The following is a 13,828-nucleotide window of genomic DNA, read 5'->3' on the forward strand; positions in this document are numbered from 1 at the left end:
ATTTAAATCAGTTAACATAATGTAATTTTGATTATTAATTTCTCTTCTAGTCATAATTTTAACCGTTAATTTATTTCAATTTTTACTATTTACTAAAAATAATAAATATTTAAAATCAAGCTAAAATTTTGAAAAATTAAAAAATTGACTATAATAACAATAAGTTTAAAAAAATTTAAAAAATGGGAAGGGGGAACATCAAGATTTTCAAAAATACCATTTATTATTTTTATTTTTTACACTAATACTAAAAAAATGTTTTTATAAAAAATTGTTAATTCTAAAATTTTTATTGTAATAAGATAAAGTAAAGCAATAAAACATATATTTTTAGCCTTATATTCCCTATTTTAAATGAAAAAAATTTGAAACTATTTTAAAAATAACTTTTAGTAAATAATAAATTTTAATTTGTAAAATCAAAATATTTATATTCTCATATCATATATTTATGGTATTTTATTTATAATATTTTAATCACTAAAATAATATATATTAAAAATTTTATTTTATGTATTTTATTTATAATATTTCAATTGGCTTAAGGAATATAAGTTATTAATTTTATTTTCTTATAACTTTTTTAAATCAATTTTAGTTATAAGTAAAATATAGCTTTACTAATAAATAACTAAATTTAATTGGCTATTGAAAATAATATATAATAATATTATTATATTATATAAAAAATTTAAAAAAATTATATAAAATAATTTTAAATTATAAATTTATATAATAATTAAATTAACGTGCAACGCATGTTAAAATAAGAATTAATTATTTAAGTAGTAATAATTTTAAATATATTTTCTATTTTCACTTATAGAGATTGTGAGAAGGATTTTTTATTTTTTATTATAATTTAAAATAAAAATAATATAACATTAAATTTATAAATTAAATATATAAATTTTATATGTCTTATAAATTAAATTTATAATAAACTAAATTTAGCTGAAAATTTTTAACAAAATAAACCTCGTAATTATGCTACCTTATAGCAAGCGATGCTCAACTTTGTTTTCTTGTCATATATATATATATATATATATATATATATATATATATATATAATTTTAAGATTTGAGTGTAACGTTCAAGTTTGAATTAGTTTTCACTTTTCATTTTCTTGTCTGCTAATTTTATGATTTTTTTTTTTTTTTTCTGTGAAGTGGCGAGAAACTACTGGTAGATCATATTTGTGTTTAAAGTTGGAGAGACACACCTGATTGCAACCATTTTGACAATGTAACGACCGCATAAAAACCGAAATGAACGGTCGAAACACCAAAGATTAGACGATGAGAGATGTTAGCCGTCTCTCTCTCCCTCCCTCCCTCCCTCTCTTTCTATCTCATTCTCAGATAAAACTTTCCGTAGACGGTTGGAGTGCTAAGTTGAATAAAAACACTCAAGAATTATATTCCACCATCTCCAAAGATTATATAACCAAACCCTATCTTTGCCTATGCCTTCATGTATGAGCAGAAACTAGTGGGTTTCCTTTTGGATTCTTTTGTGTGTTCTTCGTGGTTGTTGTTGCTTTTAACAACAGCAGCCGCCGCCGCCGCTGCCGCTTCTTCTTGTAGCGATGAAGGATCGTAGGAAACGCGACGTCGTTTCCTGGAGCCGGTTCTTTTGGTGTACTCTCTTCGTCGTTTCCTCTTGCGTCCTCTACACTGGTTTCAGTTTCTCCACTTTTCGCCTCTTACTTGGAGGTAATTTGTTCCTTTACTTTTTCTTTTTTTTTTTTCAATCCCCTTTATTCATACATATTAATTGCTAAGTTGGTGCTAAACTTGGTTCAATCTCTGATTCCTGAGTTTATTATAATAATTTTTTTTGTTTTTTCTGTTATTTAAGGAAATTCTGTTTAAGATTTTTATTAATCTTTTAAAAAATTGGGGGGAAAACTGAAATTTATTAGTCATCGATTATTTAGTATTTGTTAAATTTATTTCTATATTGTTTTGCAACAGATAAATTTCATCCAGAAAAAATCGTTTCTGCATGGCGACCGCCGGCGTTGCAAGCTATCTCCGGCGACTCTCAGATGAATTCGGCTACTATTTCAATTCGAGAAACAGTTATTCTACCAGACCAGGTTCTTATTTTCCTAAAATACCCTCAATCAGCTCGCTTATTTACCAAAGAGGACTTGGATTGCGTTTATTTCGCGGCCGGGAAATCCTCATCGTCATCCCAGCCGCAGTTCAAGCAGCCTCCTAATCAAATAGATGGTGCTGATCTGGATGACCAGATCATACGGTGTCCCCTCAATCCACGTGGCTTCCTGGTTGCGCTCGCCTTGAAATCTGGTGGGTACATCAAGCCTGGGCCGATCCACAGGTGGGACTCACTCGTGTATGAAGCAATGATCGACCGTGACAATACCACAATAGTATTTGTGAAGGGGCTCAATCTACGGCCAGATAGGCTGTACAACGCATCAAGATTCGAGTGCGTGTACGGCTGGGATCTCAGGAGGCCAAAGTTCTTATTGAGATCCAACGTCATATCGATAGCCCAAGAGATCGTACGGTGCCGAACGCCTTTTAGCATATTGAACAACCCACAGAAAGTAAACAATTCCATCAAGGTCTCAGTCAGATTGAAAGGCAGAGGAACATTACACTCTATAGCCCGACCGGCGCTCCAATTAAATCGAGACTCAGACCCGACCGCCCGAAAGCCGTATGAAATGTGCATATGCACAATGTTGCGCAACCAAGCGAGGTTCCTTGGGGAATGGGTTATGTACCATGCTCAAATTGGAGTCCAACGTTGGTTCATTTACGATAATAATAGCGAGGATAATATTGATAGTGTCATAGCATCGTTAGTGGATAACAATTTCAACATTTCAAAACATGTGTGGCCTTGGATCAAGACCCAAGAGGCAGGACTCGCGCATTGTGCATTACGGGCACGCAGCTCTTGTAAATGGGTTGGGTTCATAGACGTAGACGAATATTTTCACTTGCCAACTGGATTGAATTTGCATGATGTGCTTAGAAATCAATCCGAGTCTAGTAGTAGTGATGTCGCAGAACTACGTGTATCGTGCCATAGTTTTGGACCATCTGGGCTGGAACACATGCCGGAGCAAGGCCTCACCGTAGGATACACGTGCCGGATGATGGTGCCGGAAAGACACAAGAGTATAGTGAATCCTGAGGCATTGAATTCCACATTGATCAATGTAGTGCACCATTTTCATTTGAGGGATGGGTTCAGATATGTAAATGCTGATAGGGGAGTTTTGGTGATTAATCACTATAAGTATCAAGTATGGGAGGTGTTCAAGGAGAAATTTTACAGGAGGGTGGCTACTTATGTGGCTGATTGGCAGGATGAACAGAATGTTGGGTCCAAGGATCGTGTCCCCGGGTTGGGGACTAGGGCCGTTGAGCCACCGGATTGGGGCAGTAGGTTTTGTGAGGTGACTGACACTGGACTTAGGGATCGAGTGTTGGGAAATTTCAGAAACCCAATAACTAAACTTTTGCCATGGCAGGAAGATGGGGGAATTTTGGATGTGCAAAATATGGGCTTGTCCAGGTTATGATGGCTTTTGGGATTTTTTTTTTCTTTGGCTTAATTATGATGTAAAAATTATGTAGATATTTTATTTTTAGTGTAGATGTATACCTTTGATGTTTTGTCATCGTGTATAATTTTGAAATCAATGTCCGATTACATAGTGTCCATTTTTTTTATCATAATTTACACTTGAAAATTATAATTAAGAAAATAATTTTGATGTTTTAAGGAAATATAAATACTATTTAAAATGAATAAATTAACATTTTCAACTTGAATTAAAGAATTTCAAAAATGTAATTTAATATTTCTTTTATTAATTTTAATTTAATAAGATATCTTTAGAGAGCTCAAATATGCCTTTCTATAATCATCATGCTTACCTTTTAAAATTTAAGTGAGATTTTATTAGGCCGAAGTATATTGTTTTAGTATGATAACTATGTATCTAATAATTTTACAAGATAAAGTAAAAATTAGATTTTATTTTATTTTTTTATTTTATACTCTCAGAGGAAGGTATTTTATGAACATTTCTTTTGAAAAATTTTCATTTCATAATTTAAATATTCATATTTAATTACGTAATAAAATTTTCAAAAAAAAAAATCACACAGAGATAAATATATTGGAAAAAAAAAAACATAAACATAGAAAAATTTAATTTAATATAAAATGTCAAAAGGCCCGACATGAATAATTAAGTAAAGAAAAATTCTATGATTATTTAGTTCAAAGTAATATTTTATTTTCATAAAATAACCAAAAAACTTAAAATTTTATAAAAACTACATATTTTATTTTAGAAATTTTCTATAAAGCAAAGTAATTATTTTATGAAAATATTAAATCACCATATTTATTTCTTGTGGAGCACAGGTAAACCAAAAGTTCACCCTTCTGGTTTGGTTGTAGGAATTTTCATTTGGCTATATGATTTCATTCAGAGATCGAAGCAACCTTAATTATAATTATATAAGCATGTCTAATTTTGTGTTCTCTGGATATGTTTGTTGATCAACTTAGTCCTCACTCCTGAGAGCTTCTCTGTCTGTAGTTTTTGCAAGAAATGCCTACAATCTGCTTCTGATAAATGTGGGAAGAAATGTTCAAAGTGCAGACAGTTAATAAGGTGTGAATCCCACTAACTTAAGCTAATTTTTAGTTATTTTTGTCATAGATTTTAATTAGAATAATCTTGTATGATGATCTATATTATGTTTATTAAACTTGAGAAATGATGGAGAAACTGTCTAATGTTTATCAACCCACAAGTGCAGCAGCTGTACATACATGCATATTGTACTTGAAATCAACTGTATCAGAGTAATCATTTCTTTTTAAAGGTCAGGTTTTGATTAATTTATGATTTACAAAGGTCAATTCTTATATCAGCAATACCTAACCATGTGCAAGCAACATTTTTTTTTTTTTTTCATGCACAGGCTCTATCTCACACACACTCAGGGGCTGTTGTTTTTGATGTTTTGTTTTTCTTGCTGCTCATTTCTAAATCTTGATCTTAGGTCTTATGCATCGACAATTGACAGCCCCTTTTCTCCTCGAAACTTAATCAATTATTATCCATTAGACACAAATTTTTAATCTTCAAACATAAACAACTGATAAATCCAGCTGTAGAAACTTCACTGACTCAATAAAGAAATTTCATGCGTAACTGCCCTAGGTATCGCCATTGATGTAATCATATCATCTTCTCCGTCTCATCTGCTATAAAGCTATCCCTCTGTTTTTAGGAGGAGCCTCAATTGTGTTTCTGTGCTTAATACTCTTACAAGTTATTAGATATGGCAAGTAGAAGACTATACATTCAGCTGGCCTCAATTTGCATGATTTATACAATGCTGGCATTGCCAGCTATATCTGAAGGGGCAGTGCCTGAGCCTGCTCCATCTCCTCACCACTCCCCAGTGCCAGCTCCATCTCATACTGGAGGCACTAGTGCTGCTGTTGGTGACTGCTCTCCTCACATGTTTGCTACGACATTATTTGCTTCCTTATCCTTCTTGTTACCATTCTATCTCTCAATCTTTTACTAGTCATGGAGGAACAAGGATTACTAGTGTGTTCTGACTTTTTCTGTACATGTAAAATAAAGGGAGGAGGTTGATGCGGTTTCAGGCAGGTGATTGAGGTTGAATTTCTTCTCTTGGTTCGGTGTCGGTGTTTCTTTATTGTGATTGTATTGGAATTATTGTAATATTGATTTGTTATTTGTTTGCTAGCAAACACATTCAATGACAGCAATGGACAAGAACTGGCATGTAAAATATTGGTATCTGAAATCTGCATCCATTTGTCTAAGTATGATATGTACTTTGTCCTGTTTCTTAATGGGATCCTCATTTTTGTCAAAATGAAAAAGGGTTGAATAAGAAAGAAAAGCATATAGAGATGCTAAATTCAAATTCCAGCACATAGATATATGAATCTAATTGACAGCACTTTGATTGGTGTGCAAAAAGTTCAAGAAATTGACAAGAAACATAAGCTTCTGCTGTTTTACTCAGTAATGAACAATAACAAGTACCAAGGAAAAACACAATCCTGCTTATCCCATCAATTTGGCTATTTAATTGCTGCAAATTTTTTGCCTAAGTCATTATACACTGTGCAAGATGAACATCATAGGCATGGCCTTCTACATCAGCAGTGCTTTTTGAACTTTGTTACTGCCTTATATTTTTGTCTCTTTACAATAAGGAACTTGATTAGCGCATGTAATGCAGAAAATCCAATTCTGATCTCAGCTATACCTAACCAGGGATGGCAAATTTTTTTTCAGCTGAAGGTTGCAACATCATTTACTCCTCATTGGCTTGTCTTGGAAATGATGAGATCTTCTTTTGATCTTTCTATATTGGATCTGAAATGCATATTGACTTCTTCCTTGGTATCTTCTTAATCAAATATTGTGCATAGTCTGAAATCTTTTGTGTTTTAAAATGATTAAATAACTTATTAGCCTAAACGACTAGTTGGTTGATGAAATTTTGTGTCACAAGAGTTAACTACCCAGGTTTTAACCTCTCTTTCACTCATCATCCATAAATCTATCAGTTCTTGGGGAGTGCACTCACTTGTAATCTTTAAGAGTTCTGATACGGCCAGCAGAGGGCTATTGTTTCAGCTGGCATTCATTTACATAATTTATGCAATGCATGCATTGGAGGGCATGTCCCAAGTAATACCACCAAAGATCTCACCTGCACCAGCTCCTTCTCCTCGCCAATCACCTGCTCCAGTCCCTTCTCCTCCTTCTCCCCGCGCAGTCTCAGCTATTTAACCATCATCTAATGGCAGCACTGGAGCTGGTAACACTGGCAATGCTAGTGACTGCATTCCTCGTATGTTTGTCACAACACTAGTTACTTCCTTAGCCTTCCTATTCCCATTGTGCCTCTCAGTCTTCTACTAGGTAGTTGTTTCTTTTTTGTGCTTGTGCCTCCTTATATCTTAGTATAATAAGGATGAGAGGTAGAAGCTAGCTGCTGTCTCCATTGAACATCCCAGCTTGTGGCTCTATTGGTATTTTGATTGAATGTAATATACAGAAGTTATGTTTTGGTCCTCTAAATTTAGAAATTTTTGTGAAGATATAGTAAGATCAAATAAGCAATATCACACAAGACACTACCATGAAAGTGAAAAAATCAACTTTCAACAGCTGATGCCTGGAAGTTCCTGCTAAAATGGAAGTAAAATCAGAGTTAGTACAAACCACTCTCAAATGGAAGCCTCTTCAAAGTAATTACTATGATATTGTTATTTTTTAATTTAATAGAATAGGATATTTGAAATGTTAATTACAATTTTGTAAGAACTTCTAAAAGAATTAAGTTCAAATAACAAATAATTGCAGTTTGGTTATTCAATTTTGAATAAATTTTTTTCAATAAAATCATTATACATCACTAACCACATATTTATCATATCAAGAAAATTTTAGAAACAATATTATTGTTTATTATTTTAGCATAAAATGGCTACTCTCCATAGTCAAATCTATGTGCTAATAGAACTTTAGCAAGCAATGACATTCAACTCTAGGACATCAACAGAAAGAGATGATTAGTAAGGAATATAAAAAAGGAGAAGATGATGAGATTATTTCTTTTAAGTTGCCACAAAAGGCAACAGCAAATTTAGAGCTATGGGCACAACCTCATGTTTTCAGAGACTGCTGCTATCTGTAACATGGATGAAGTACAGAAGTAGCAGAATTCAGCAGTTATATTTGCCCCTGGCCCCAAGTGCTACCTCCGGTGCAAAACCTTAAATCTTTTATTCCCCAAGTTAAAAGATTCCTAAATTTACCAAATAAATTGCTCACTCACTACTGCCCCTCGTCACATATGTTCAACAGCAAGGTAGCAAAGTAGCGGAGCAAAGGACATGGCCTGCTACGTCCAAATGAACTCAACCCGCTCAAAGTGCTTCCAATATTGAGGCATATAGTAGCCGATAGGGCGCTGCCGCAGCTCTGCTAAAATGCTGCTGCTGCTGCTGCGCTTGCTTGCATATGCAGGGAACCAAGAGATATAGCCTCTGCCATCTCTTGTAACAGCCGGATTCTGCACCGTCATTCACTATCTCAGCTCAAAATTCTTCTTCGGCTTGTTGGTGGTTCTGAGTCACAAACTCCGATGGGAGAATGGCAAGAAACATGGTGAGGCATGGCTCATCACGTGCATTGAAGCCCCACGAGTTTCTTGGGCAATGCAATTGGATATATTTATACACTAGAATGGGACTATCAACTACCAGTAAATAGAAAGCTTACAACGAGAAAAATAAATAAATTAGTGGCTGTAGCACAATGCACTATGAATTCCATTAGCTGCAAGCTTTAAATATAAGATTATCACGAGTTGCATTGTTATCCACTTTGGAATTTCAGCGATTGTCTGCCTACCAAACTCTTCCCACCCAAGAGAGGCATCATATGCTGTCTCAAGTTGTCTGATTAACCGAGGTCCGACCAATGTTAAAATTACATGCTATCTATATTGGAATGAATTGGTGATGTTACGAATTGGTGATGCTACCAATCTAACTCCCTTATTCGATAAGCATTGCACATCTCCACCATGCTTCCATTTGCCCTCGTCTAACTAATGCACAATATAGATTACAATTCAAACTGGAGGGAGAAAGAGAGAGAGAGAGGGATCCATTAACTCTTTTCATGAGCAATACTACATTTTAATACACGGAGGGGGGAAAATTCCATCGAGATTGTCCTAATGTGGCACAAACTCGAACAGGATGTAATTTCATCTCACAAAGTCCTAAAACCTAATCCCAGAAAAAGGTTCTATATCTTACAAAACAGGAACTTGACAGGACAAGTTGTAAACCCAAAAAAGTGAGAACAACCAGGCGGCTCCTTTACCCAAAAAACAACCAATGAAATAATTATAGAACCCCTTATTCTACAACCCCAAGTAACTGGGCAGCCCCGTGTTCTCACCATTTAACATCACACAGGCAAATGATTCTCCTGCTGCAACCTTTTTCTTGACGTGCTATCCCCTCAATAAGAGAACTCATGTCCTCTGAAATGAAATTTAATTCTTGACCCAGATGGCAACGTCCTCAGCACCTCAATAAGAAAACTCATGCCCTCGGAATGAAATATACTTCTTCACCCAGATGGCAATGTCCTCAGCACAGGCCTGAGCCTGGGGGGTCTTCAGAAGCATGTCAAGAGTTGCAAATTCATGAACTGCATCCTTGTACTCGAGAACTGGTGCATCAACATTCACCTTCCTCAACTCCTCAGAGTAAGCAATGGCTCGGTCTCTCATCCAGTCATGTTCAGCAACAATTGTCAATGTTGGAGGCATGAGCTTTAAAGGAGGTCCCCTGCCTGGGACCAAGGGGTTGGCAGCGGGGTGGTCAAGGCTGAACTCTTCCTCTGGAAGGAAGAGTTTCCATGCGAGTATACACATCTGCTTATCATAGAAATAGGAATTTGCCAACTTTATCTCAGAATGTGTGGGGACACTCCCGATGAAGAATGGATACATCAAAACCTGTGCCACAACCTTAACAGGGTCCAATAGCTTGCCTGCCTCTACAGCTTTTCGAGCTACATAGTCTGCAATATTTGCACCACAACTCACTCCAAGTAGAACACATCTGTTTGAACAAAAAAAGTTAGAAATTTCAAAACAGCAACCTTGCTTTATTGTTATGGTGATTTTGCACAGAAGACAATGGTGTATATATGTGTGTGTGTGTGTGTGTGTGTATATATATATATATATATATATATATATGCACATTTTATTTACAGGGAAATCACAACTTCAAAAACAGAATAAATAGCATAGTGCATAAACATCTTCACTCAATACATAATTTTGGTAACAAGGTTTGAACAGTGAAATTTAGCCTGCTTCAATCAGGTGCAAAACTTCCAAATTAACCATGCTGTTTATTGAGAAATATATCCTAATTCCCTTTTCATATTATTGTTACATTATTAGAATTAACAACTAGACCATGTTCACCAAATCTTGTTTCTTTACTCAATCTTAGAGATTATATCTCTCAAGTTACTCCAATTTGCAGACTCCACTGAAATTCTAATCACAAAACATCTTTAAATTTGTAATGTCCAGATCAAGGTAATGGTATAGGACTAAAAAATGAATACATAGTTGATAAGTGCGTGGGGGAAGGGAAAGAGAGGAGCAAGAGCAGCAAAATTATTTCTTTTACATGCATAAGAAAAATTACAAAAAATGAATGAAGGTAAACCACTCTAGCCATTTCAAGATACATAGTTCCAACTGCTTCTTCCTTTACTCAATCTTATATCACAATCTCACTCAAGTTATTCCAATTTTCAGAATCCACTGAAAGTATAACCAAAAAAAAAAAAACAACACTTTTAATTAATAACATCCAGATCGAGGTCTTCATGTTAACATCCTATAACAATTTGAAATCTTATTGTGCTTCCCCTTTGGAAGTAACTAATATGCTTTCTAACCAAAATCTCAAATTAGTCAGGAAGTTGCCCAATCAAATTCACCAAGGCAGTGATTTCAAGAATACACACAATTTGGACAAGACACAAAAAGTGTTCACCTGAACTCTTGATCTCTCAACTTTGACCATCCACTGCTACATTCATGTAATAGACATGATGACCATTGTCTAACAGTGACTATCTCTCATGCTCAATTGAAATCTGTAACAGCTCTATTAAATGGCACTAGTGTAGGCACACAAGACCAAAAAGTACGTTTGCAAGAATTTGGAAGGCAGAAGTGAGGAGGGCTGGAGACAGGGAACTTTTACAAAATTTTATCACATTCTTAGAAGAAGAAGAAAAAAAAAAAATATATATATATATATATATATATATTACTCTCAAAGAAAAAAATTTCTTTGCCCCTGAAATGATTAAAATAAATGGAGTTTCCAACCACAAATGCCTTGCCCAAAGATACTATCAGATCCATTGTCTCTTTGCTTAAATGAATGACACACAAGCCCTTCTGTCCCACAACTGGCTTTGTTAGCACATTATGTCTAATTTTTTGAACCATTAAATTCATCACAAGCGCCCCGGCTAATAACACCTTCTGGTATCTAAAATAGGCCCAGAGCAAAGCACAACAACAATCTTTTGAAGGAAACAACGTGTCAAAGACACAAATGGCAGATTAAAAGCCAATTATTGATTCTAAAACATAAGGAAAAGAAAACAGAGAATGCATTCTGTGTTCTGCAGCTCCAAATGATATCACTTCATCTTTTGAATTTTTTCTAGCTGAATCTTGAAAGAATTAATCCTTGACTTTCTTGATCACAGAAACAGATAATCATCTACCGCTTGCACATGAACTACATAAGTATTTCAAGTGATATAACCAAAAGGAACTTTGAATTTTGGCAAGTTCTGTATGCTGAAGAATTGCTTGTATACTTCACCTTTAATGTTTCACTAGACTCCATCTCCATAAGAATTATATAGTCAGGCAGAAGTTTTAGTGTTTTTACTAGACACTGTAAGATAATTGATAATAGTTCCATTTAAAATAATTGGAAATTAAAATCAACAAGAAAGGATGTACATTAACTACCAATGCTCTTCAAGCCCTTCCAAAGTTGTCAATTTAAGAAACAGAACAAATAACTTTTTGATACCAACCAAGAAATCAATTGTTAATCATATCAAAAGTAAATTGCATTCACCTTCAAACCCATAAACCAATAAACAGAAACATAATCATATGCTTGTCAAATGCAAACTGTGCTCAATATTAATCCATTTGATAATTGAACAGCATCAATCTTGTCTAAAACTCTACTGTCATCTCCCATTTGACCAATTGCATTTCCTACTGAGGTAATGATGTTTATTTCCTAGCTTCTTTCCATTTTACCAAATCAGTAAATCAGGTAACAATGTATTATACAAATAATGCAGATCAGGAATTCACTTCCAACCTTATGGAAGCAATGTCTCGAATCCTAATATAATTTGCTTCAGTTTTCACAAGTTTGTTAACGAAAACGTTTCAAAACAGTACAATATCCAATCATTAGAATGCATATAAAATATAATAAAAAAAAGGATAATTTACTAACCTGGATGGATCACCATGTGCTGCAAGCCATGGCTCCACCATTGATGCTCCGAAGGTGTCCACAATATGCCGTTGTAGATCAGCCTTCTTGAACTCCGTGCCACCCTTGGCATTCCCCATGGACTTACTGCACTCAGCCAAATTCGCCTGCTTCCCCAACCAATGCAAAACCTTCAACCCATCCTCAAAAGCAGCTGGGTACCTATTTTCCGGCGCCAATCTATATCCAACGGCCACCACAATCACATCACAGAGTTTCGCAATCCTTCTACAAAATAAATCATTAGCCACCGAATCATTGCTCCCACTCACCCATCCACCGCCATGAAACTGCAACATTATCGGTAATTTCCTCGACTTATCAATGGAAGGCAAGTATCCTCTATACACTCCACCGACACCGTCGGATCTACAATTAAAGGCCTCCACATCATTGCTGCAACCATAGCTGTTCCTTCTAGACTCTTCCCTAAGGGATGATTCCGTGTTGCTATTTGTAGCTGAGAGGCCAAGGCTATTACGGCGTAGAGTCTGGAGGTGGTGATTGGGAATGAAGGCGGTGGAGCTGTCATTTTGATCAAGACCGAGCCATCTAGGGTTAGGCTTGGATTTAAGTTTGGAATGGTGCTTAGAATCAGGTTCAGGAGGATTAAGAGCAGACTCAGGAAGGAAGATCCTTACAGAGAGAGAGGTTAAAGGGTCGATATGAATATCCTTTGTGGCGAAGCCATCGGCAAATGACGGATTGGCAGCGGAGACGGACTCTTCGGGTCGGGTTGTAATGCCGAAGGGATTAGAATCATCATGTGGGGTTTGGATCCGATTCTGCAAACGGTGCTTCAAGAGGAACTTGAAGAAGACACTATACAACTTGACGGCGACGCTAGGCATTTCTCCCCCCTCTCTCTCTCTGTCGCTCTACTTTGTTCGCTCTAATGGAGGATTGGTTGGTGAAATTTTGAGGATTGGTTGGTGAAATTTTGTATGGAAAATTTGAGAGGTTAAGAGAAATACATGGTTAGATTAATCAGAGGACAAAGTATAATTGGGGGATTCACATGCCATTAGGGTTTTTGTAAATCTGTGGTTTGCTTTGCTGCTTTGAATAATAAAAGAATCTGATTGATTCCAATGGCGATTGAGAGAGAGGATGGGCATGAACTGCTGCTTTACGTCGTTTTTTGGGTTTTTTAAATATGTGAATTTTTAATGCAAGGTGAAGACAGAATGTGTGTGAGATGATGTGGCGTGTGGGAGATTAGGTTAGGTATTATAATTCTACGTGAGCGCTACTTTCAAGTTGTGCCGTTGAGACGAAATTACCCCTGCAGTCATTGATGTTCAAAAGGTACAATACCCAGCGATATGTTATATAATTGCTTCACAGATAATACATATTTATTATTAATTTTTTTTATATTTTAAAGTGAATCAATATTCATTAATTATATACTATAATTGTAATTTATTCAATTGCAAATGCCTACCAAAAAAACATTTTCACAAATGACATGGTCCATCATATATTATAATTAAAGTTTTAATGATTAAAAATTAAGTATGATAGTGATAATAACGGTGGTAATAAAATGGTGTAACAGTGATGATAATAACAAGGAATAATAAAAATAATAATAACTAAATAATAATAAAAC

The 13,828-nt window shown here is 35.2% G+C and overlaps 2 protein-coding genes across 2 annotated transcripts; one reads left to right on the plus strand and one right to left on the minus strand.

The window, feature by feature from the left end:
• Nucleotides 1-1,260: 1,260 nt before the first annotated feature.
• On the plus strand, nucleotides 1,261-3,708 carry LOC110662887 (glycosyltransferase family 92 protein RCOM_0530710). The gene is made up of 2 exons (XM_021822036.2): nucleotides 1,261-1,718; nucleotides 1,980-3,708. The coding sequence occupies exons 1-2, from the start codon at nucleotides 1,592-1,594 to the stop codon at nucleotides 3,566-3,568; spliced, it is 1,716 nt and encodes a 571-aa protein (XP_021677728.2). The 5' UTR covers nucleotides 1,261-1,591; the 3' UTR covers nucleotides 3,569-3,708.
• Nucleotides 3,709-8,734: 5,026 nt separating this feature from the next.
• LOC110662889 (probable carboxylesterase 11) lies at nucleotides 8,735-13,370 on the minus strand. The gene is made up of 2 exons (XM_021822043.2): nucleotides 12,175-13,370; nucleotides 8,735-9,708 (listed from the first exon to the last, which is right to left on the minus strand). The coding sequence occupies exons 1-2, from the start codon at nucleotides 13,062-13,064 to the stop codon at nucleotides 9,171-9,173; spliced, it is 1,428 nt and encodes a 475-aa protein (XP_021677735.1). The 5' UTR covers nucleotides 13,065-13,370; the 3' UTR covers nucleotides 8,735-9,170.
• Nucleotides 13,371-13,828: the final 458 nt, after the last annotated feature.

The sequence above is a fragment of the Hevea brasiliensis genome, chromosome 18 (assembly GCF_030052815.1).
Source record: "Hevea brasiliensis isolate MT/VB/25A 57/8 chromosome 18, ASM3005281v1, whole genome shotgun sequence".
Classification (NCBI taxonomy): Eukaryota; Viridiplantae; Streptophyta; class Magnoliopsida; order Malpighiales; family Euphorbiaceae; genus Hevea; species Hevea brasiliensis.